This window comes from Colletotrichum phormii (genome assembly GCF_030913505.1).
Source record: "Colletotrichum phormii strain CBS 102054 chromosome Unknown BDP81scaffold_14, whole genome shotgun sequence".
Lineage (NCBI taxonomy): Eukaryota > Fungi > Ascomycota > Sordariomycetes > Glomerellales > Glomerellaceae > Colletotrichum > Colletotrichum phormii.
In genome coordinates this window covers 586185-608784 of record NW_026851456.1, presented here as the reverse complement: position 1 = coordinate 608784, position 22600 = coordinate 586185, and the positions used below count along the sequence as shown (strand labels likewise).

General features: G+C 53.8%; 7 protein-coding genes across 7 annotated transcripts; 5 read left to right on the top strand and 2 right to left on the bottom strand.

Annotated features, from left to right (window-relative positions):
- Nucleotides 1-181: 181 nt before the first annotated feature.
- Nucleotides 182-1585, top strand: BDP81DRAFT_52349 (uncharacterized protein). Its single transcript, XM_060595942.1, has 2 exons — nt 182-991; nt 1141-1585. Exons 1-2 carry the CDS (start codon nt 363-365, stop codon nt 1340-1342), a joined length of 831 nt encoding a protein of 276 aa, XP_060443345.1. The 5' UTR covers nt 182-362; the 3' UTR covers nt 1343-1585.
- Nucleotides 1586-1827: 242 nt separating this feature from the next.
- BDP81DRAFT_324013 (heavy-metal-associated domain-containing protein) lies at nt 1828-3691 on the bottom strand (the record flags this gene model as incomplete). Its single annotated transcript, XM_060584844.1, has 4 exons — nt 1828-2357; nt 2601-2678; nt 3057-3186; nt 3668-3691. 4 exons carry the CDS (start codon nt 3689-3691, stop codon nt 1828-1830), a joined length of 762 nt encoding a protein of 253 aa, XP_060443344.1.
- A 937-nt stretch (nt 3692-4628) lies between these two features.
- Nucleotides 4629-5279, top strand: BDP81DRAFT_451251 (50S ribosomal protein L13; the record flags this gene model as incomplete). Its single annotated transcript, XM_060592605.1, has 2 exons — nt 4629-4649; nt 4761-5279. 2 exons carry the CDS (start codon nt 4629-4631, stop codon nt 5277-5279), a joined length of 540 nt encoding a protein of 179 aa, XP_060443343.1.
- A 1024-nt stretch (nt 5280-6303) lies between these two features.
- Nucleotides 6304-7834, bottom strand: BDP81DRAFT_431889 (uricase). Its single transcript, XM_060590717.1, has one exon. The coding sequence runs from the start codon at nt 7411-7413 to the stop codon at nt 6511-6513; it is 903 nt and encodes a 300-aa protein (XP_060443342.1). The 5' UTR covers nt 7414-7834; the 3' UTR covers nt 6304-6510.
- A 3315-nt stretch (nt 7835-11149) lies between these two features.
- On the top strand, nt 11150-15406 carry BDP81DRAFT_324287 (Rapamycin-insensitive companion of mTOR, N-term-domain-containing protein; the record flags this gene model as incomplete). The annotated part of the gene is made up of 3 exons (XM_060584873.1): nt 11150-12099; nt 12155-13601; nt 13655-15406. 3 exons carry the CDS (start codon nt 11150-11152, stop codon nt 15404-15406), a joined length of 4149 nt encoding a protein of 1382 aa, XP_060443341.1.
- Nucleotides 15407-15979: 573 nt separating this feature from the next.
- Nucleotides 15980-18469, top strand: BDP81DRAFT_52237 (phosphomethylpyrimidine kinase). The gene is made up of 11 exons (XM_060595941.1): nt 15980-16230; nt 16307-16488; nt 16556-16638; nt 16699-17083; nt 17138-17297; nt 17351-17501; nt 17556-17621; nt 17670-17778; nt 17848-18063; nt 18139-18218; nt 18272-18469. The coding sequence occupies exons 1-11, from the start codon at nt 16139-16141 to the stop codon at nt 18308-18310; spliced, it is 1563 nt and encodes a 520-aa protein (XP_060443340.1). The 5' UTR covers nt 15980-16138; the 3' UTR covers nt 18311-18469.
- Nucleotides 18470-19451: 982 nt separating this feature from the next.
- On the top strand, nt 19452-21990 carry BDP81DRAFT_323661 (P-loop containing nucleoside triphosphate hydrolase protein; the record flags this gene model as incomplete). Its single annotated transcript, XM_060584814.1, has 7 exons — nt 19452-19570; nt 19781-19908; nt 19963-20931; nt 20983-21090; nt 21538-21666; nt 21720-21875; nt 21947-21990. 7 exons carry the CDS (start codon nt 19452-19454, stop codon nt 21988-21990), a joined length of 1653 nt encoding a protein of 550 aa, XP_060443339.1.
- Between the last annotated feature and the right edge of the window lie 610 nt (nt 21991-22600).

Here is a 22600-nt window from a genome sequence, read left to right as displayed (position 1 = left end):
CTAGACGTCAAGCCTACGAACTTCACCTTGTTTTACCACGCAGCATCCGGCCGAGTTTGAGGAGTCGCCTCAGTCATCGAGCCGCAGCCCTTGCGTCTCTCGTCTGCTGGTCTACCCAGTATCCTGTCTACTGCCTCGAAGCGCAGCAACCGCCTCGACCACATCCTATCGTGGCCCTAAGGCAAGCCCAGGTGACTCGACACGATGCACTCAACACACAGACGGGACCGCGCCATCGTAGACAGCGGCACCCACCCACAACGCTCCGCTCCGAGTTGCTACTTGCTCGGCTGTCGACCCTCCACTCCCCTATCTTTCCCTCTCTCCCCAAGTGTCACAAGTCTGGGCATCCCTTTGAACGGATGAATCCACCCGTGACGCGGCAAGATCTACGCTGTCCTCGTCGTTCAATGCGAACCTCCACGGTCCGAAGCCCGCAATGCAACTCTCTCCAGAGAGCTCCGGCAGGCACTTGTCATGTTCACCACCAAACGTTGCCCAAGAGTCTCGACTCAGTTGTCCCTCGACTCTTGTTTCTTGAATCAGCCTCCTCATCAAACACGTGTACATCATACTCGTCGATACACTTTGGCGCAATGGCTTTATTGTGGCACTCAAGGAGCCATACTGACTTAACCTTCTGTCAATATCAGCCTAGACATGTCGTCAACGAACGCTTCAACTCCCCTGCCGCCACTGCCCCAAATCTTTGGGGCAGCCTTACTCGATCTGTACGGAGTACGTACAGACCACCACTTCTCGCATCCGATGTCAAGCTTGCCTACCACCTACCTAAGCTAGTTTCAAGCTCGGCCATCCTCTCCACTCATCGACCCCTTTGCACGTATATGTCGGCCACTTCCAAGTTCTCACTGGCACTGCAGCATCAGCCTCCTTGTGTAATGCCATCTGCGTACACGCCCTTACTACGGATAGTGGGCCCTTATCACGGCAAGGCGGTCCCGGCGCCCCTGCGATCCAGCAAAATAAGGTAGCGCCTCTGGTCCCTGTTCAACTACAACACGTATTCGTCTCATCTACCACCTGTCACCCGCGCTCCGCCTCCTTCCGGTCTTCGATCGGTGGGGGGGATCTCCCGGAACCGTCGTCAGTGTTTCTTCTAACATGATCTGCATCAAGCCCGACGCTGAAGCCATGTCTGTTGGTCTCCTCTGGCGCAGGCCTCTCCGTTCCTTGGGAACAGATGCTCCATCTCTTCTGCTGGCCCCGCTGTCCCATCTGTCCCATCGCCTGGAGACGATCAAGAACTCGGCGGAAAATTCTGACCGAGACAAGCCTTGGAAAGCTTGGCATACAGAGGTTAACATATACGGGCCTGTGACAACGGATGGAAACCCGCAACCTTACCGAGACCCCAGAGTCTAAGTGCCCCGTCACCCAAGTTGCAACTCCAGGTCCGCGAATCTGTCTACCTAGCCGAGAGTCCTTGAACCTCATCCTTGGGGCGGGCAGTATGCCAAGGCATTGGAGAGGCTCAGCCTCATTGTCAAATCCGACTATGGTGCGGTTCTTCGGACTCCTCACACCACAAAGCACGGCACCCCCTGGCATCTTGCCTGTCAGTATTCTGGAAGCCGTGGCCACCAAGCTTGACCTGAGGTAGCAGACGCAGCCCAAAATCTACGTTCATCGCAAAAATCGTACGATATTGTTTATGGTGGCTGCCACTCCACGCGTGGCTTCTGGTGATCACCATAAAGCCTATCCGGCTCATCAACCGAGCTTCCTAACAAGAAACACTTTTTGAAAATCTCTCGTTGATTTCATGATCATTCTTATACATCATCTGATGGGTTCCCGCAAAGTCTACAGCATACCCTTCTCGACCTCGTCCTTTCTCTCTTCCCACAGCGTCTTGCCGGTGCATGAACAGACCGTCTTATCATTGTCCCACACGCCGGCACTCCTGGCAATCACGCCGACTAACGTGTCTGGGTCATTTTTCAACGCCACTGCAGACTCATCTTGTCTCGAGACGACCATGGCATGGCCAATGACTTCCCAGATTTGAAAAGGTTTGTCGAGATAGGCGCTGCCTCTGCCATCCTTGCCGACGTTGAAGACGCCCAAGAACCCCTTGGCGGTAGCGTCTTCACTGCCTTCCGACCAGACAGGGCCCGTCGATGATGCACCCCCCGCCAGGTTACCGTACTCACGGATTGTAGCTCGGTATGAGCCGGGGGCAACGCCGCGTAGCGTCATGTCGATCAGAGTTGTAGTCGGGGAGACCTGCACCATTCTAGCCAGGCCCCTGACCTCTCGGTCTCGCTGCTCATTCAACTTTGAAGGCGCATCATTTGCATGGTAAAAAGACTCGAGGATGCTGACAGCCGCACCTAGGGACGTGGGTGAGTCAGCGGTCAGATGAAGTCCGGTGTAACCATGTGAGCGAGTTTAAACGACGACGACAACAACCCAAAACTCCCCATCTGCCGACAGCACTGCCGGTGTGACAAGACGAGTTGGGTGGTATCAGGAAACAACTTAATGTCCGCCAAGGGGTTACAGGAAATGCGGACAAATAAGTTTGACTTGAAAGAAAAGCCAAGAAGGGAAAGAAGAGGCTTCAGTTGACCTACTGTTTGATCCTCCCGAGCCTCGCAGGATAGCGTCTCTCCCCGTGGCTTGGATGGCGTCAACAATTGTTGATGGTGCGGCTGCAAAACGTCGCCAAGAGAGTTAGCGGCAGGTACATTTTTTCTTTTTCAAACGGTAAGGCATTCAATCTTTGAGCCTATCCATCATCCCCCGTGACAGGTTGACGGCAAGGCAGCGAATACAATGGGTGACATCCTCAGAGGATCAACAGGATGGCGCCGTCAAAACGGCAAGCTTGGGAAGCCTCAAAGCATCGTGTGGGACAAACCCGAATGGGGTGTAAGACAGGGAAGGGGGTGTGGACGGATTAGGAGCTTGATTGACGAAAGGGATCAACAGTGATGAGCCGAAAGAGGGATACTTGGAAAAGGGCAAAGAGAAAGAAGAGAAGAAGGAAAAAAAAAAGCTTTCAGAGTTTGCGGCAGAAGACGACGTACCTGTGCCCTCGACGGAAAGCAATTGGTCCTCGAGATTGGCCTCGACCTTGGTGATGCCCCCCAGCTTGTACAACGAGTCTGAAACGTCCTTGACGCAGCTGTCACATGTCATGGGTACGGCGAAAACGGTCTAGTGTTGGGAATTTCAAACGTTTCATTAGCACATTTGATTCAGTTGGAGCAGTGAACACCACCACCCGATTCTGTGTGTCTTGTAGAATTTTGTACAACTTGAACTGTAGGGCAATGGTAGTAGCTGGGCAAAGTGCTGAGGCCGTGTGTTTGTGTGTGCTGATGAGAGATGGACCCTCTTCCTGAGGTAGGCTCCTTCATACGCAGGCCTCCCCCACGCCGGATTGCGTCAGTCATGACGGGACGGTACCGTACCGACGACGGAGCGAGCGAGCGAGCGAACGAGCATGGAGGAACAAGAGTCCTCTCTCGGTCAGGTCCCGTGTCCGTGACGGAGACTTTTGGGGGAAGTGGACTGACTTCCTGACTGGACTTGCTTGCGCGAAAGCGGACGAGCGGGAAAGAGGGCCAGGCGGGAGACGGGAGACGGGAGACGGAGAACGGCATAGAGAAAAAGAGATAAACTGTGTTGAACTGACCTGAAAAGGATATGAGACGGTCATGGTGAAGGGTCGTCTGCTTGGCTGCGGCGGGCTTCGTAGCAGAGAGCGGTAGTTGTGGATGAAGTCGGGGAGGCAATAGAGCATGCTCTGTCCTTGTTTGGACCCCTTTTCCGTGTGTTTGTGTAGTTGAGATGAAGAAGTTGCGTAGTATAGTTTCCCGTTTCCTGAAATAAAAAAAGAGGAGGAGTTGTCGTTCTCGGGAAAAAAAGGCTTCAGGGTATGTTGCTTTGTTGCGGGTTCGACTCTGAAGACTCCCTCTTTCACAAAATCCCGAAATTCGAGGTCATTGCTAGTTGTAAATTGTAGTGTTGCGTGCAGTCGATTCAATGGGATGATTCGGCATAGGCGGGTTTAATACTTGTGGCCCATCGTGGAGTGAGTCGTCGTCGGGAAGTGAATATCTGGGCTTTTGCTTTGAAATCGTCCACTGCCCCTCCTCCCTCCCACTCGCGGCCAGCGGACAGCGAGCAAGCACGGCGCAATTGGATCGCATCGCCTCATTGCTTTCTGCCATCTTCTGCCCCGCCATGAGAACGCTCGGGCCATTTGATGTTGAAGAGCATCGGCCCAAAGTCGGCGCTCGATCTCTGCAGCTGGGGCTTACTGGGATAACCAGCTGGCGCCATCTGGAGGTCGGATGCACCTCACCGAGAGCTGGGACGGCTTATCATTATCATCACGTGAGGACGCTCCCGGCTCCAAAATTTTGGGAGAAGCTCAGGTCAGCCTACTTGTCGAGGAGATCGCCAACGACGCCCAAAAACGCGTGACGACGACGACATTCCCTTTTCCGAGATCCGACGACGACATCGTCGCTGGCTTAACCGCTGCCAGAACCGTCCGATTGACCAATTCGGTCCGCGAAAAAAACCAAAAAAAAAACCACAACGATACTGAACGTCGGCTGAGGCGGCCGGCCCAGAAAACACATTTCAAGATGTCGCAAACCATTGGCCTGGTGAGCTTTTCCCCTTTCCAGCCTCCCATAATCGAATCATACCTCTTTCCCTCCCAAGAAGCAATTTGAATCGGAAAACCCTTTTAACTAACCACAATACAACTCTTCCAGACGCGCCTCTCCTACTCCCGCGTATGGCACCAAATCTCCGCCTCGGCGCCGCACGAGGTCCTCTCAACCCAACCGGGCGTCACCCCGCCCTCGCTGGGCCGCCTGGCGAGCCGCATCGCCGTGATCCTGATGGGCAAGCACAAACCGACCTGGGACCCGTCGACGGACTGCGGCGACTACGTCGTCGTGACGGACTGCGCGGCGCTGCACGTGACGGGACGCAAGAAGTGGCAAAAGACGTACTACCGGCACAACACGCGCCCGGGATCCCTGCGGCAGGTGACGATGGACGTGTTGATGGAGAAGCACGGCGGTGCCGAGGTGCTGCGGAAGGCGGTGAGCGGGATGTTGCCCAAGAATAGGCTCAGGGAGAAGAGGCTTGCGCGGTTGAAGGCTTTCGAGGGGGAGGCGCATCCGTATAAGCAGAATGTTATCCGGTTTGGGGATGTTGCTGTTGGGAAGACGGGGTGGGAGGAGCAGGTTAAGGCGATTCGGGAGGCGGATTCGCAGAGGATATGAACAGGGGGGCGCTGCTGATGTCTCTCTCTCTCTTCATTACCTAACTGTGGAGGGAGGTTGAAAAGCGGTAGGGAGGGTGGAAGATGAGCGAGACGTTGTAGTATAGCCGTCTTGAGTCGGCGTGTATATTCTGTACGAATACGGGCATTCTCAAAAAACTATGAAGTCCAATGGCTCTCTACAATGTGGCGGCGTTTTCTATCGAGTGTTGGGTCTTGGTTGTCGTTGATGTGATTCGGTCATGGGATGGGAATCCTTGGTTGCCTGACATACACACCGTTGGGCAATCCACCGGAGACTCTCGAGGCTCTCGAGAGACATCGCACCCGTTGAAAGAGATACCGAACATGTTACTACTACCTGAGCATTGGTATTTTGTGAGTCCTCAGTATAGGCGAGAGAAAGAGCAGGGCAGGAATCAACAGGAGGAGGGGTGATCAAGTGTGACTCGAGATAATCTGACGTTAAATATGTAAACTGGGCATGCTCCGTCACGGGTGATAATGTCAACTATGTGAGGACTTGATCTTTCAGCTTCCTACTATTCCTCGTATTGTTTGTATGAATATATTTTATCTTTGAATTTTGTTGCCTGTCGAGAAGCCACGAGTATCGCCACTTGCCGATGCTCCTACGGTACGTTTACACTTCAAATGAATGATCGTCTCTTCTGTTGAGTACCTTGGAATTGCCTCGAATCGACGAACTATCTCTCGCAATATACCACATATAAAACGTGGTAGAAACATCCTTTGTTCAATACTATTGTCCAGTGTAAAGTATCAAAGGATGGCCGCTCGTCATGACGTCTGTTACATTTTAAGCTTAGGAATATCATGGTAGTATGAGTGCATTCATTATTTACCACACAGATCGCAAAGAAGAGAAAATAAGTAAGAAGCATTCTGCCTTTCCTAGAAACCTCGATTTGTAGCATCACAACTAGCTTCATAGAAACTCGGCTTGCTCCAGTTTCTGGACGTTCATAAAGTCGGGTAAGCATTCTTAGTCGAATCACAGCAAATCCGCAAGGAGACGAACATTTTAGATTGTTTATCATATTCTTAGTCATTGCTCATTATTACTATAAAAAACACCCGGCCAGGCTTGACCAGGTCATGGACGCCGGTAAATGCAAGTGGCGAATCTCGATGGATTCTGATAGGAAAGCCTCTTCGATCATCCTCAGTCTACACCCCTATCTCACTCACTCACTACCTCAAGCCTGCGTCTACAACTTGGCAGTCTCGGGCTTGCGCGCGACCTCGCACTTGATAAGACCGTTGGGACCAGACTGCGGCGCGTAGACCTCGGCGTCCTTGCCCGTGTTCTTGAGCCCCTTGTGCCAGCTGAGGTCAATCTCAAAGTAGTGCTTGTTGGGCAACGAGTAGGAGGCGGAGAGGGTCTCGGGCACGGCGTTGAGGATCTGCTCGCACATCTTGTACATTGTGTTTTGCACGCTGGCGCTCTCGTCCTCGGCGAACGTCTTCATGGTGATGTCGCGGGCGGCGCGCCACGCGGGGTCGAACTTGGGGACGGCGGCGCGGACGGCGGCCAGGTCGGGGAACTTCCAGGTCCAGGCGGCGTCGACGTCGGTGGAGAGGATGCGGTCCCAGGTCTCGGGGAGGGTGGTGTACTCGTCGCGGACGAAGCCGTGGAAGGCGGAGCCGGTGGACTTTAGGACGGTGAGCTTCTGGATGGCGCTGGTGAGGGCGATGCCGTCCTTGCGGGAGATGCGGGCCTCGACATTGCGGGTCTCCTCGCCGTCGCGGAAGAAGGAGTGCGGGTGAGGCTTGCCGTCGATGGTCATGCGGGTCCAGCGGTGCTGGACGATCTTGATGTTGGCGGTGTGGATGTGGGCGTAGGTCTCGAGGAAGTGGGCGCCGAGGATGGAGGCGAAGAGCTCCGGGGGGTTGACGGGGTTCTCCTTGGCCTTGATGTAGGTGGTGTTCTTGATGGAGTCGGTGGCGACGACGACGCTGTTGTCGGCGACTGTGTACGAGGTCTCGATCTCGCCCTCGAGGAGGCAGCAGACGGTCATCTCGGTGACGGTCTGGGTGTTGCCGTTCTTCTCGACCTTGTAGACGCGGACGTTGTCCTTGCCGTAGCGGGCGGAGGCGAGGTAGGCGGCCATTGTGAAGTTGTGTGTGTGGGTTTGTGAGGTTGGAGAATGAGTAAAGTGAACAAAACGTAGGGGTTTGGGGTATCACGGATGAGATTGATGGTATCGTATAGACAAGATGAGATGGGATGTTGTGGTGAGATGAGGAGCGAGGATGAGAGCGAGTTGCCAAGGGGTTCAAGCTCAAGATACGGATAGACTTCAAGGCAAAGCACCGATAAGGAGATGGTTGTTAGTTGATGATGGTGAGACAGAGGACAAGAGCAAGGTCACAAGAGAAGAGGTCAGAGGGGCGGCGATAGGTTTTATATCAAGATCCAAGAGAAGGAAATGGTTGAGGTTCTCACTCTCAGATTAGCTTCGTTGGACGTCACCCACCACAGACAAGAGCCGGGCCGGAGATACACCAGCAAGCAGCACAGATAGATAGCGTAGTCGCGTCTTGAATCGGCACGCAATGTTTGCCCTCTGCAAGCTTCTGCTTAGCTGCTGGGATGTACGTACCGTGTAAGGGTGGCCCCGCGGGTCGGGGATGCCAGGTGGGAAGGGCCACCAAGGAGCGGCCCAATGGCCTGGCCGAACTGACCCGATCGCTTGATAGGGTCCGGCAGCCGTGGGGTAGAATGGTCTTATTGGTGTCGGGTGGAGCCCCCGGAGCCCGCCGATGCCCTTTGGACGCTGGGCAGGCAAGGCGCCGCATGCAGCCGCTGTCTCCCTACGGCTCTCTGCGCCAGGGCGGGACCGACGAGAGACGCTCTGGGCCGTGTTTGGTACCTCAGCTCCATGAAGCAAACGCCTCTAGCCTCTAGGGCTTTGAAAAAAGAAAGACGAGAGGTGGCAAGTTGTGCCGTAACTAGCTACCGTAGCGGTAGTTGATTTTGCACTTCTCTTCCAGGGTCCGCCTCTATGGGACCAATGAAGACTCGACGAGATCAAAGGATCTTACAGAGCCGCAGACGCTCGTGATGTACCCCTTGGACCTCTAGTGGCCGGCTCCGCGCAAGGGTAGACATTTCATACCATGGCAAAATGTATATGAATGCTTCACTACCAACATGGGAACACCAAGATACCCACACATCATGCCAGCCGTCTCTTGCAAAGCCCCTCGCTGTGCCGCCGCTCTCCGGCCTGATGTGAGGTCGAGGTGAAGTGAGATGAGGTGAGGTGAGGTGAGGTTTGGCCAAGGACGGGCGCGCGAAGGAACCGGGGGCCCCGCCATTTCGGGACTGTGGATATTAGACCGAAAGGCCGAAGATGCAAATCCCGTAGTCGTGACTGATTCTGACAGAATCATTTCTGTCCATTATGTTTGCCATGAGGGTGATGGAACTCTTTGTTCGTCGATCCCTCAATTCCTTAAGGTTGTTTCCTATCTCCCGCCACGAGTACTGACGAGTCTGTCCGACGCGGATAGAAGTGGATGTCTCCGAGGCATCGAATGACTACGGATGGGGGAGCCGGCCGCGTTTCAGCATTGGTAGTGGCAGTTGATGCTGTGGCACAAGCAGCTTCAGACGGCAAGGGATTTCCTCGGGACCGTGAGTAGGATGGTCCATGATGAGTGTTCATGGGCACCTCTTTTTTCCTCTATGCAATACGCATCAGGTACGGAGATGGGCCAACCCGAGATCGACTTGGTCTTTCCAGGTTCATTCGAATAGAAGCTGTTTCTTGGATCGAAATGATTATCGACAGCTACCTGACTCTAGATTAGACTTACAGCTGAACTAACGTACGCATCATATCATGGCGGGGGACGGTTCGATAGGAAATCTAAAGTTGCCCGAGCTATCGTCACCTACCTTGGGCGATCATTCTTGTAAGTTCTCGTTGGTTGATGGTCGTTGATCGTCAAAGTTGGACTGAGTGGTGCCAAGAGACGCACCTGTATCCGTACAGATAATGGGTCAAGGTTTCATACCTTATCTGGGGCTTATCGACAACATACCTATCTTATCCAGGTCGATGTACCCCTTCAGCAGACGTGACGCTAGAAGGTAACTAGAAATAGAGGCAGCAGCAGCTGACGGCAGCGTTCCCATTGGTTTCTTAGGCATTCCTCCTACCGTCTGAGCCAAGCACGACGAGGCATGGTGCCCTGTCTGGGGAAGTATCCGTACTCGACATCTTCCATTGTCACCAACTAAAGGGGAGAGAGACATGGTCCAAGCTTTCGGTGAGGGGGACGAAGCGATCAGGAAGCGGGGCTGCTTCCTTCCGCGTTACGGCGCATGCAGCAGCCCAGCAGCCCAGCAGCCCAGCAGCTCACCTCAGCAGAAGGAGAAAGAGCGGCCTTCCATACCTGCGGAGAAGGCAGGCAAGGCCCACGGGCACCTTCCAGATCCATGGGCATGTACGAGGTAAGGTACCTACCTACTTGCAGATTTAATAAACAGGCCGAAGCTGTCTAGCACACATGATCTGAAGGTAATTAACAACAGCATTGATCGTGATTCAGAATGGCTGAATGAATAAGGTAAATAGGTGGACTTGGCTGAGTACGTGCATGGACGAGGTCCGACTCCAACAATCTGAACCCGAACAATGGGCTGGCTACCTTAGGTGCTGCCAAATCCGTACATACCTGGAAAGTACTTTCAACAACTCCAGCCTACCTTATTCCTCACACTCCGAGCTGTACCTTACCTTACCTTACCTTGAGCTTCCTTACCTCACCTCTCTTTACCTTCCATTACCTTACGTCGGAGCAGGTAAGATACTTTCTGAGGTGCACTGACGCAGGCGCTGCCCACTCTGTCCTTGGAGTCTGAGGTGCCCTGAACAGCTTGAACAGAACCTCGCAACTTCGCGGCAGCTGTGACCGTGGACACTGCACCACCTTGGAAACCCACCCCCTGAACACCACCCACCTCAGACACCAGTATCAGTGCCTTTTGCGGTCTACGGGTGACATTGGCAGCAACCACACACCTTCACTGTAGGCTGCGCGCGCGACCGTACTCGACTTCTGAACACCACTGAACCACCACGCCCCGCAGCAGCAACCCATGCGCATCCAGATCCACTACTGAAGCTGTGAGGACCCAGGCTCAGGTTGGTATCCGGCGACCGAGTACCTTTACCGTCAACTGTGGGCCGTGAACGAGCACTGGGCTGGAACGCCGCAGCACCACGCAACAATCGAGACAACGACGACGGCGACTGTTTCCGCCAGGACTCATCGTCGATCACGAATGACCCAAGTGCGTAGTTTTATTTCGACCGACCTCAAGCGACACCATCCTCGGGAACATCTGCCACGGCTGGAATCTGCGAATTATCCCTACGAACAATCCTTTTTGATGCGCAAATCGCATGTCCTCAGCATTAAACTCCCATCGCATCTCCACTCGGACTGACGTCCTGCCCTGCTCTTGGCGTGGCTCTGCGGGTGGCCGACCAACTTCGCCCATCTGCGCCCAACAGCCTGCGACTCGAACGTTCGCCTGATCAACACCTGCTCCTCCGTATATCTCTCGCCGTATCTCGACCGCCTGCAATTCGAAAAATTGTCTGAACCTCGATTCGAAACTCGTTACCCACCTACCGCGACAGAGCCTCAAGCGATCGGCGCCAGTCCCTGATTCCACGCGGACAAACCCCGACCACGACTACCAAAACCCCCCCTGATACCCCGATAACAACTTTCTATCAACGAAGCAGTGTTGAAATAACAGTCGCCCGAATGCAAGAACCTCCGGAGAAGCCCCGCAGAAAGGTGGTAACATAGAGAGGCATCGCCAAGATGCTGAGCGCCTCCGGACAGTCTCAAAAGGCACTGTCGCCTCAACAGTCGGCATCGAGCGCCAATACCCTCAATCCACGTCCGAGTTTCGAGCGCATAGAGAGCACTGGTGGCCTCCAGCCGCCATCCGCCTCTGTCAATGGATCGAGAAGTCTGGGCGCCTCGGGCGTCAGCTTCGGCCCCCGAGGCTCCTCCCTCAACCCCTCCATCGCCCCTGGGAGCTTTAGTTCTGAGCTGCGCAGCCAGATGATGCCATCTCGCTCTGGCTCCCGAGGCGACATCTACAGCATCGATAAGGTCGACGAGGAAGATCCCGCCACGGCTGCAGAGCAGACCCTAGCTGCCCTCAGGGAACAGCTAAATCGAGAGATGAAGATCAAGGACGGAAGTGAGAATATGCTGGAAGCCTTGAACGCCAAGAAGGCAAAACAAACCAAGGAGCAGAGAGCCAAGGTCGAAGCAGAGCTGAATGCGTCCAACCAGCGCATCAAGAACCTACGGCAGAAGATTACAGACGCTTCGAGATTCAAGGCGACTCCCACCACCCCCACACGACAAAGAACAACTGAGCCACTGTTTTCTTCTGCCAACAATGGCATGCGCTCACCTCCCAGTGCCTCTCGCAGTGGTGCTGGTTCTGACAATGAAGAGATGGCCGAGCAGTCACCAACCTTCCTCCTGGCTGAGTTGCTACAAGCGCTTGAGCAGGAGGGTATGCCGCCAGAATACTATGTCAGTCGAGGAAATAGTCTGGTGGACCTGTTCAGGCGACATCCGACTCTCAAGTATGACCTGGTATGGTCGGTCTTCGGTCTTCGCATGCAAGTCATGCTCCTCAGTGAGGCCAGAGAAGTGGTGGCAGCTGGTTACCGAATGGTTCGCTATGCCATCTCAGATGTGTCTTCGTTAAAGAAGATCCGCAGTCTGAATACTGACATTATTGTCGTGACGTGAGTTTCGGCCTTGTACGTACTTTTGGCAAAGACTGTAGCTAACGAGCAGTAGATCTTTAATCAAAGACCGAAAAGCAGATCTGGAGCGTGAGCAGGCCTTGAAGTTTGTCCGGGCCTTCCTAGATGTCAAGGATGGAGTCAAAGAGCTCTCACGTGCTGTTGTGAGGACTATAGCCGCTGTTGCAGAGCAGGCTGAAGACCGTCTACGCTCCATCTGCCTGGAAACACTCGCCGAAGTCATGCTTCGTGACCCAGCCCTGGCAGTGGCCTCTGGCGGCCTAGCACCGCTTTCTGAGGCTTTGATCGAAGGATCATATAAATCGCCCGAATCACTCACGGCGTCTTATATGCAGATCTTGGACAATCCACAGAAGAGAATCTACTTGCGGTCCGGTTATGATCTGGAGGTTCTCTTCACGGCATTCACAGATATCATCCTCGCAAACGAGAGTTTACTCAAGCAGAATGCCAAGGCAATCACCAAAATCCTCAAGAGCTGGCCTGGTTTGATGATGCTGACTATGCATGACTCTCGAGCCATCAAGTCATTGCTCACTAGCATGGTGCTTCCACAGGCAACCATCCGAGAGACAGTTATCGATCTCGTCTACCTTCTTCTCCGGATCAAGTCCCCTTCATGGGCTTCTTCCTTCTTGGCCGGTCGCCGCCTGACGACATATGGAAGGGTAGCAAGCCTCAAATCAGTTACGAACCAAACTCCCTCAGCCAATTCTCTGCCTGTGGAAGAAGACAGTGGAGAGCAAAACTTCATGGATCACTACACCGCCCTGCTTCTGGCCACGTTTGTCAAGGCCGGTCTACTGGAAAACTTGCTCCAAGTTGCCAGGACCAGCGACCCTCAGTTGTCCAGAAAGACGTGTCTTCTGATTGGCGAGGTGCTGAAGCTGGCAAGCAGGCTCCTCCCTGCGACATGGAGCAATGACTTACCTCTACTTCCGGAACTCTTCGCTGCGGCAACTCAGTTCAAAGACGACAACAGATTTGTTGCCTCGGGCATAGTTTATCAGATTAGCTCGGTGAGCAAGACACTTTATAGAAGCACGCCGTCTGTCGCGACTGCTGGAACTCTCCCCTCCAGCGACAATCTCGCAGACATGCACCGAAAAAGCAACGCCGGGATTGTGGTTCAAGAGGGCGCAATCCGGCAGCTTTTGGTTGATTCCAATGTACTGAACAGTTCCAACTACTTGAAATGGAACTGGGATGTCATTTCGCGGGTCATCGAAGGGCCACTTCAAGACGGAAAGCGACTAGACGAGGTCAACAGAGTTTCCAAATTCATGAACAGGATCATGAGCTTCTACCGGCCTTTTAAGCACAGGTTTTCGGATATTACAAGCAACAAGAATTCTCAAAAGTATGTCAGGATCGGATGTACGCTGATGCACACTCTGCTTCAGTCAAATGAGGGCTTCCAGTACTTGCAAGATCATAAGATGTTACGGCAGATAGCTGAGTGCCTCGCTCAATGCGATCCGGTAAGCAAGACACAATATCCGCGGTTTCATCGTGAGACTAACAAACAACGCAGAGCAGCGGATTGACATCCACGGATCCAATGTTCTCGCCTGGTCGCCTGCAAAGCACACTCTGCGCAGGATACTTTCCCATGCTTGGAGTCCTTAGTGGCGACCCCAGGGGCTTGGAGCTTCTACAACGCTGGAGAATGTTCAACATGATGTATCACATTCTCGGGCACAAACAGCGCCCTGACTTGATCAAACTGCTCCTCTCAAACTTTGACTACAGCATCCCGGGACATCCGCGAGTGCTTATTGAACAGGCACTTACGTCTGGGACGAGGGAGATTCGCATCACGGCGACGAACGCGCTGCGAAAGTACGCCACCCGACCTTTCGATGCATCCCAGCCCTCCCACGGCAAGATCGACTGGAAGTGGGCCATTGAGAAGCTGTGCGACCAACTATACGACCCCGAGGTAGAGGTCTGCCGAACCGCGGTTAAGATCCTCGAGAAGGCATGCAATAAGAAAGCATATCTGGAGTATGTTGTCCAGTGTCGTCCGACAATGGACCACTTGGGAGAGATCGGCGCGCCTCTCCTACTGCGGTTCTTGTCCTCGTCCATTGGCTACCACTACCTCGACGGCGTTGACTATATCAGCAATGAGATGGACGACTGGTTCCTCGGTCGAAACGACTCATATGTCGGTGTGATTGAGACCAGCTTGGCCAAGGCATTCCTAGAGAACCCAGAAGAGCACCAGAATCGCTTGAACATGGTGGAGGACGTTCAAGCAGATGCCGAGCCAGAGAATCATATTCCACCGCACTTCTATCGCGAGCTTGCACGCACTCAAGAGGGGTGCAAGTTACTGAGCGACAAGGGACACTTTGCTGAATTTGCCAGCACAATCAAAGAGTACGGCATGCAATCGGAAGATCCCGAGCTCATGCTGAAGGTCAAGGCCTCCATGTGGGCCGTCGGCAACGTGGGATCCATGGAGCTCGGTGCCCCCTTTATCGAATCATGCGATGTCATTGAGGACATTGTCAAGATTGCCGAAGAACACGAGGTGATGAGTCTTCGTGGTACCGCCTTTTTCGTTCTGGGACTAGTCTCTCGATCCGCCCACGGTCTTGAGATCCTGTCAGAATGTGGATGGGATGCAAACCTCTCACCACGAGGAGAGTCGATGGGATTCTGCATTCCCAACAACCTGTCCAAATTCTTCTCGTTCAAACCCTGGAAGCACGCTATTGCCTCCAAGATTGCGTTGCCAGATACGCAGAAGACCTTTTTGACCCCGCCGCCTCCAACAGAAGCGCGTCCGCCTCTAGAGAAGGAGGAGCTGCCGGCCTTCACCAACGAGGAGGCCATCAATCAACGAATCCTGGATCTCGTTGTCGACCTTGGCAACATGGTTTTGTACAAGCGGGCAATGGGTGAACTGATGCAGATCAGGCAGCACAAGGTGGCAGGCTTTAGATGCCCCAAAATGTTCAAGCGCGTCATGACGATGCTTGAGTACAATCACTACCGCCTGCCGATCAGACGAATGGTTCTCGAAATGTTTGACAAAAACGTTCTCCGAAGGATCGTCTTTGACGAAGACAGCGATAGTGGATCTGAAGACGATGACGGAGACGAAGATGAGCAAAACGTATCCTCGGGTGACGAAAATCGAACCGAGAGACAGAGAAGCATCTCAGACCCGTCGGAGCTGGAGACGGAGACTGAGCCCTTGCCGAAGGCGGAACGATCGGACAGCTTGAGTTCGTTTGACACAGACAGCTCAGCTGACTCGACAGAGACAGCGTAAGCCTGTGTACGCCGTTGCACAACAACCGCCCATCGTCAAGGACTGCTTGGCATTTGAAACGGGAGGTTACCGGTGGATTTCGAGAGACATCATGATGAGGCGTTTTGCTTGTTGGCTTTTCTTGTACTATAAATCGGGACTTGGGGGAGTGGATATAGTCTCCAGCTAAGGTTTTGGCCGGCAAAGGGACCTAGAGAAGCCACGGATTGACATTCAAGAGCGAGCAAGGACAGGATGGAGTTGGTGGCCATCTGCGTATCGATTCCCAAATGGTGTAGGTAGGGAGGGTGTCGGCACGATAGGCAAATCAAAAGTGGCTTGTTTTCTCATGTTTCACTGGGTTCACTCTTTGCTTTTCTTGCCAGTACTAAATCTCAAGTGAAGGCTGTGCATATCAAAAGGTAGGCTTGACGATATCTTTTACGTGATGCGTGAATCACCAGTAGGGCGCGGCCACAGTAAGGCGTGGGAACACGACGAAGAGTTTTGCAAGTCGAATGTTTTACGGAGTACCTTACTGAGGTGAGCAAAACCTAAGGGGTGCCCCGCCCCCACTTGAGTGACATCTTCGACCCGCGACCGATCCGTCCGTCGTCAGCCGTACCTACCCCGTCCTCCGATGATGTCCGATCCGTTTACACGGAAAGAGGCTCCGGTGAATTGAAAACCTTACTCACACGTATCAACGACTTGTCTTGCCCCAATACGGACTGAAGCCGGCCGCATTTCTCTATGACCAGCGCCCCTCTCGCGTTCCTACATTCGTTCGCCATGGTTCAGGGACGAGTTCTCGTCATTGCCGGCTCGGACTGCTCCGGCGGAGCGTGAGTACACACATTCTCAGGCTTCCACTGGATGCAGAGAGGCATTCTAGACATGTTGCTGACGTGGGCTTGAAAGGGGCCTCGAGGCGGATCAAAAGGTCATCGCGGCGCATGGTTGTTACGCCATGACGGCCACCACGGCGCTGACGGCGCAGAATACGACTGGTGTGCATGACATCCACCATGTGCCGCAGGAGTTTCTGCTCAAGCAGATTGATGCCTGTATTGGCGATATCGGGGTGGACGTTGTCAAAACTGGTGAGATTTGGCGTGACTTTCGATCGTTCTTGGTCCATGGGTTTAAGCAACTAATTCGGGACCCCAGGCATGCTGGCTTCGCCTGCTACGGTTGAGACGGTTGTTGAGGCTCTCAAGAGGCACAAAGTCCCCAAGGTGGTCGTGGATCCGGTATGAAAATCATTTTCTCACTATGGATAGAATTCAGAATTTTCTCACAAAGTGCCACAGGTCATGATCGCGACCAGTGGCGCGGAGCTACTCCCCCGCGAGGCCGTCGCCGAGCTGCTGGAGGGCTTGCTGAAGCTCACCACCGTCCTCACGCCCAACATTCCCGAGGCCAAGCTCATCCTCGAGGACTCGGGGCACGACTCGATCGAGGTCGCAAGCGTCAAGGACCTTGAGGCGATGGCTAAGTCGGTCCAGGCGCTGGGGCCCGAGTGGGTGCTCGTCAAGGGCGGTCATGCACCGTTCAAAGAGGACCTTACTGTTGCGCGGAGCGAGGGGGAGAAGGCTGTCGTTGTGGATGTGTTGTATGGACATGGCGAGTTTTGGCATGTGAAGAGCCCGTACCAGAGCTCGACGAATACGCATGGAACTGGTTGCTCTTTGGCTTGTGAGTTTGCAGGGCCGTTTACTATGGAGATGATGAGGCTGATTTACGTGACAGCTGCTATTGCGTCTAACTTGGCAAAGGGTCTCGGTGTGCCGGAAGCTGTCAAGTCGGCTTGTCGGTACATTGAGGCTGGGATCAAGACCGCTCCTGGGTTCGGAAAGGGACATGGTCCGCTGAACCACTTTCACTCTATCCAGACGCTGCCTTTTGCACCGTGAGTTTGCCCTGAACTACTGATACAGGCAACGAGTTGATTGAAGTTTTTAGGGGGCGGTTTATCGAGTACATGCTCGAGAGGCCAGATGTCAAGGATGTTTGGAAGACCTTTGTGTACCATCCTTTCGTCATGGCCATGGGAGACGGGACGCTTCCCATGGAGTCGTTCAAGCAGTACCTTATCCAGGATTACCTGTATCTGGTACGTTTGCTACAGTCACCGACGAGATTCATGATTGCTCAACTTGCATCCTAGGTCCATTTCGCCAGAGCCAATGCGCTGGCTTCCTACAAGGCGAAGAGCATAGCAGACATCTCAGCCGTAGGTGTTGCCCGTGGTGGTGGACGGGTTGTGTATTGACTCATCTAGGGTGCCACAATCGTTAACCACATAACGCGTGAGATGAGCCTGCACATCGACTATTGCAAGGGCTTTGGCATCACCGTGCCTGAAATCGAGGCCACAGAGGAACATCAAGGCAAGTCTATCTTGCAGATGCTGGGCCCTTGAGACACGAGAAACAAAACTGACAAAGGATCATACACAGCCTGCACAGCGTACACGCGCTACGTTCTCGACGTGGGCGTCAGCGAGGACTGGATCGCGCTGCAAATGGCTCTTGCGCCGTGCCTGCTCGGATACGGCGCCGTGGCGAAGCAGCTTCACGGCGATGTCAAGACGAAGCGCGAGGAGAACACGTACTGGAAGTGGATCGAGAACTACGTTGCTGATGACTATGTCGGGGCGGTGAAGACCGGCTCAGGTTTGTGGAGATGATTTTTTGTCATGGTAGACACGGTTGACTAGGGTGTTTTGCTGACTGAGAGTGAATGACCAGATTTGATTGAGAGACATGCCGCGTTGCAGAGTCCGTCGAGTATAGAGCGGTTGGTCAAGATCTTCATTCACGGCACAAAGGTTGGTTTTGATGTTTGTTGGGCGGGGCGAAGCCTGGGCTAACTGTGTTGTAGATGGAGATTGGCTTCTGGGAAATGTTTCCTTACCGGTGAGTCCCGGTCAGGAAGTTTACCGGTAAGCTGGCAATGGCATTCTGTCGGTGAGAACCGCTGTTTGTCGAATAGACAAAGGCTTTGCATAGGTACCTTATGGAGAGCGAGCCTTTCAACAAAAGACGATAGCTGGAGGAAGGGCCTTGAACTGGAAACGGGTGTAGCAAGACAGAGGCAAGGATGGTGGCCCCTGTCCCCTCCATTGCATTGCTGCCATCTTGATACTCAAACAGCCTCATAGATGATGGACGAACGAACTTTCTCCGCCTACCTCACCTTCCTTAACTCAAGTATAAATCTAGGTAATTAGACATTAGAATGGGCAGGCGAGAAAGCCAAGCATTCATTGTTAGTTGGGCTGAACTGAACAGAAGCTTCCCATGTCGTCTGATACAGCTTGCAGTGCTTCCTTCCCTTGACTTCCCGCCGCAGGTGCACATGCCGTCCCAATTGCTGGTACTGAGGCCAAACACCAGTAGTCAAAGGGTTGGTTCCCTTGCACCGTTTGTGTTGAGAGGCTCACTCGAGGCCAAACGATTTCCAATCATTCAAAACCAGGTCTCCGCAATTCGCATGCAAAAATATGAAAAGCTGGAGACCCCCGGTTCAAACCGAAGTGCCATAGTAACGAAGCAAAATGAGAGAGAAAAAAATTAACTCCAGAGTCAAGAACCTTGTCGCTGCAGCAGTGTGCAGTGTGCAGATTTGGCAGAGATGCCTTATCGCGAGTCAGATCCACCATCTTATCCGGCCGATAAAGGCAGTAACAGGCCCACGTGCATTGGGTACGTATCTTTTTCGCCTTAGCAGGGTCCTTCTGGTAGCGGTCGCCGAAAAGTTTTGGCAGGCAAAGAAAGAAAAAAAATTCTCCCCGGCCGCCTTCCCTCGCGCTCCCCCAAAACCTTTGACCCTCCTACTCTTTTTTTCCCCCTTCTTTCATCTGCATCCCTCTCTTCCTCTCCATCTCACAAACCTCCATCCCCTCCCTCCACGCATCAGTCCTCTTTTCGGTTCGCTCCAGAAAAAGAGTCTCTTCGCGTCTTCTACTCTCCCCACGGTCTTTCTTGCCCGTATTTGACATCGCTTAAGCGAAACTATTCACGACAAGAAAAACTTCGCGCGCTCTTCGTAACTAGCAAACATGTCCTACGGCGGCGGATACGGTGGTGGTCGCGGCGGCGGCGGTGGCTACGGCGGTGGTCGTGATCGTCAGGACAGAGGCGGTCGCGATGGCGGCTACGGCGGCGGTGGCTACAACGGGTAAGCATCTCTCTTTGACTCTTTGACTCTATTCTCAAACACGTTGGGTCGGATTCGTGAGGCGGCTGTTGCCTTGGCGCGACGCTCCTTGTAGACACGATGCGTGTTCTGAATCTGGAGCCCGGTGTCTTCAAACAACACCCACGCGCGCTTCAACGTTTTTGAGCTTCCGATTTCATTCTCGTAAACATTTTGCTAACTCATCATCAGTGACAGCAACGGATACGGCGGTGGTGGTGGTGGTGGTGGTGGCTACGGCGGCGGCGGCGGTGGCGGTTTCGGCGGTGGTGGTGACCGCATGAACAACCTTGGCGCTGGTCTTCGCACACAAGAATGGGGTGAGTTGAATACAGAAGTAAACACGAGCAACGCGTTCGCTAACCCAAACTCAGATCTCAACACGATGCCCAAGTTCGAGAAGTCTTTCTACAAGGAGCACGAGGAGGTCGCCAACCGCAGCCCAGAGGATGTCGAGTCCTTCCGCCGCAAGCACCAGATTGCCATTGCTGGCAGCGATGTCCCCAAGCCCGTCGAGACCTTCGACGAGGCTGGTTTCCCCAGATATGTCATGGACGAGGTCAAGGCCCAGGGCTTCCCCGCTCCTACTGCCATTCAGTCCCAGGGTTGGCCCATGGCTCTCTCCGGTCGCGATGTCGTCGGTATTGCCGAGACGGGTTCCGGAAAGACGCTCACCTACTGCCTTCCCGCCATCGTCCACATCAACGCCCAGCCTCTGTTGGCCCCCGGCGATGGTCCCATTGTCCTGATCCTCGCCCCCACCCGTGAGCTTGCCGTCCAGATTCAGCAGGAGATTTCCAAATTCGGCAAGTCTTCCCGCATCCGCAACACCTGCGTTTACGGTGGTGTCCCCAAGGGTCCCCAGATTCGCGACCTCTCCCGCGGTGTCGAGGTCTGCATCGCCACCCCCGGACGTCTCATCGACATGCTCGAGGCCGGCAAGACCAACCTTCGTCGCGTCACCTACCTTGTGCTCGACGAGGCTGACCGCATGTTGGACATGGGTTTCGAGCCCCAAATTCGCAAGATTATCGGCCAGATTCGCCCCGACCGTCAGACTCTCATGTGGTCCGCCACTTGGCCCAAGGAGGTTCGCGCTCTTGCGTCCGACTTCCTTTCCGACTTCATCCAGGTCAACATCGGTTCCATGGACTTGGCTGCCAACCACCGCATTACCCAGGTCGTTGAGGTTGTCAACGAGAGCGAGAAGCGTGACCGCATGCTCAAGCACCTTGAGAAGATGATGGACAACAAGGAGAACAAGGTTCTCATCTTCGTCGGTACCAAGCGTGTCGCTGACGAGATTACCCGCTTCCTTCGCCAGGACGGATGGCCTGCGCTTTGTACGTTTCCACATTGTCTTTCTCTGTCCGACCCCAGCTAACATTTCGCAGCCATCCACGGTGACAAGCAGCAGAACGAGCGTGACTGGGTCCTCGACCAGTTCAAGACGGCCAAGTCTCCCATCATGGTCGCGACCGACGTCGCGTCGCGTGGTATTGGTGAGTATCATTCCCCCCCCCCCCCAACCTACATGGCAACTTCCAGCAGCCTTGTGCTGTACTTTACTCTTATGTCTAGGGGCTCTCTTGATTGCGCACTCTTGCCTGATGCATTCGTGTTTCCTTGGTTCTCTCTGCTCCTGTGTGGAGTCTTGGTCTGGTGTGCAGCCGTTGGCTCGCTATACTCGCTGTTCCACCCTTGTGCCTCCCATTTGCCTATGGTACAAGCGTGGATGTGGCAATTCTTGATTCGCTCAAGCTGTCCCCAAGATTCCCCAAGCCCGAGGACCCGGTACATTGAACTTTCCAGGATGGCATTTGACGCATATGGACTGCCCTGTCTTCGACGGAGTGAAAAACAGCCTGATATATTTATCAAGAAAACGTGGTTCCTGGCTGGAACGTTGCTATACAAACCGTGAGGCGTCTGCTAACCCCTTGATCAAGATGTTCGCAACATTACTCACGTGCTGAACTACGACTACCCCAACAACTCGGAGGACTACATCCATCGTATTGGTCGTACCGGTCGTGCTGGTGCCAAGGGTACCGCCGTTACCTTCTTCACCACTGACAGTCAGTCTTGCCTCTTTTCTTCACTACTTGACCAAAGTGCTAACTTGTTGCAGACTCCAAGCAGGCTCGTGACCTTGTCAACGTCCTCAGAGAGGCCAAGCAGGAGATTGATCCCCGTCTCGCTGAGATGACCCGCTTCGGTGGCGGCGGCGGCGGTGGTGGTCGTTACGGCGGCTGGGGCCGTGGCCGTGGTGGTGGCCGTGGCGGCGGTGGCGGTAGTACGTTTTTTCCCCTTTTCCCAAGTCTAGTGGCTTCATCGCTGACGGGACTTTCTTCATAGACAACGCTAACAACGCTCCTCTAGGAGGCGGTCGTCGTTGGTAAGAGCCTTGCCAACCGGACTATTCCAAGGGCGAGGTAACTCATCATGCGGCGGCAACTTGCGCAATTCTCATGCAAAATCGGCGTTCACGTAGACGGGGGTTTTAGACTCTAGGTACCCGGGACACGTATCTGCGTCTCCTTCAGTCTGGTATTTTTCCACGGCTATTTTCATTTTCTTTTCTTTGAGTGTTTCTTTTATTTGCCCATATCGGTTTGGGGCCTGTGTGCGATATTTCTTCAGGCATGGTCAAAACGTGGATCAGGTTGAACAAAAAGTTAAGACGGAACGGAGACGACACGATGAATGGTGTCGAGGACTGCAATAGAGATCCTAATTGGGGGTCCAGTCACTTTTGATGCTCTTCCGCGAGCAAGAATGGATGGCTCAAGTCGAAAGCTCGACAGTCGGCAAAGGCATTAGATGACTGTGTATATCAGACATGGCCCTGTCGAGGGCGGCTTACTGCTCAGGTAGTAATAGGAAGATCATCTCATGAAAAGTTGAACATACAATGACGTCTCGATGTCGTGCGTGACTGGTTCTCTATTCGAAACCTATCCTTGTATTGTAAGGCTGTTCAGACCTGATGATGGCGATGTGTCTGACTGA

Coding starts and splice junctions, on each gene's coding strand:
- BDP81DRAFT_52349 (XM_060595942.1), top strand. CDS start 363: ATGAATCCACCCGTGACGCGGCAAGATCTACGCTGTCCTCGTCGTTCA. Junction 992..1,140: donor CTGCGATCCAGCAAAATAAG/GTAGCGCCTCTG, acceptor ATCTGCATCAAG/CCCGACGCTGAAGCCATGTC.
- BDP81DRAFT_431889 (XM_060590717.1), bottom strand. CDS start 7,413: ATGGCCGCCTACCTCGCCTCCGCCCGCTACGGCAAGGACAACGTCCGC.
- BDP81DRAFT_52237 (XM_060595941.1), top strand. CDS start 16,139: ATGACCAGCGCCCCTCTCGCGTTCCTACATTCGTTCGCCATGGTTCAG. Junction 16,231..16,306: donor TCGGACTGCTCCGGCGGAGC/GTGAGTACACAC, acceptor TGGGCTTGAAAG/GGGCCTCGAGGCGGATCAAA. Junction 17,779..17,847: donor GGCCACAGAGGAACATCAAG/GCAAGTCTATCT, acceptor GATCATACACAG/CCTGCACAGCGTACACGCGC.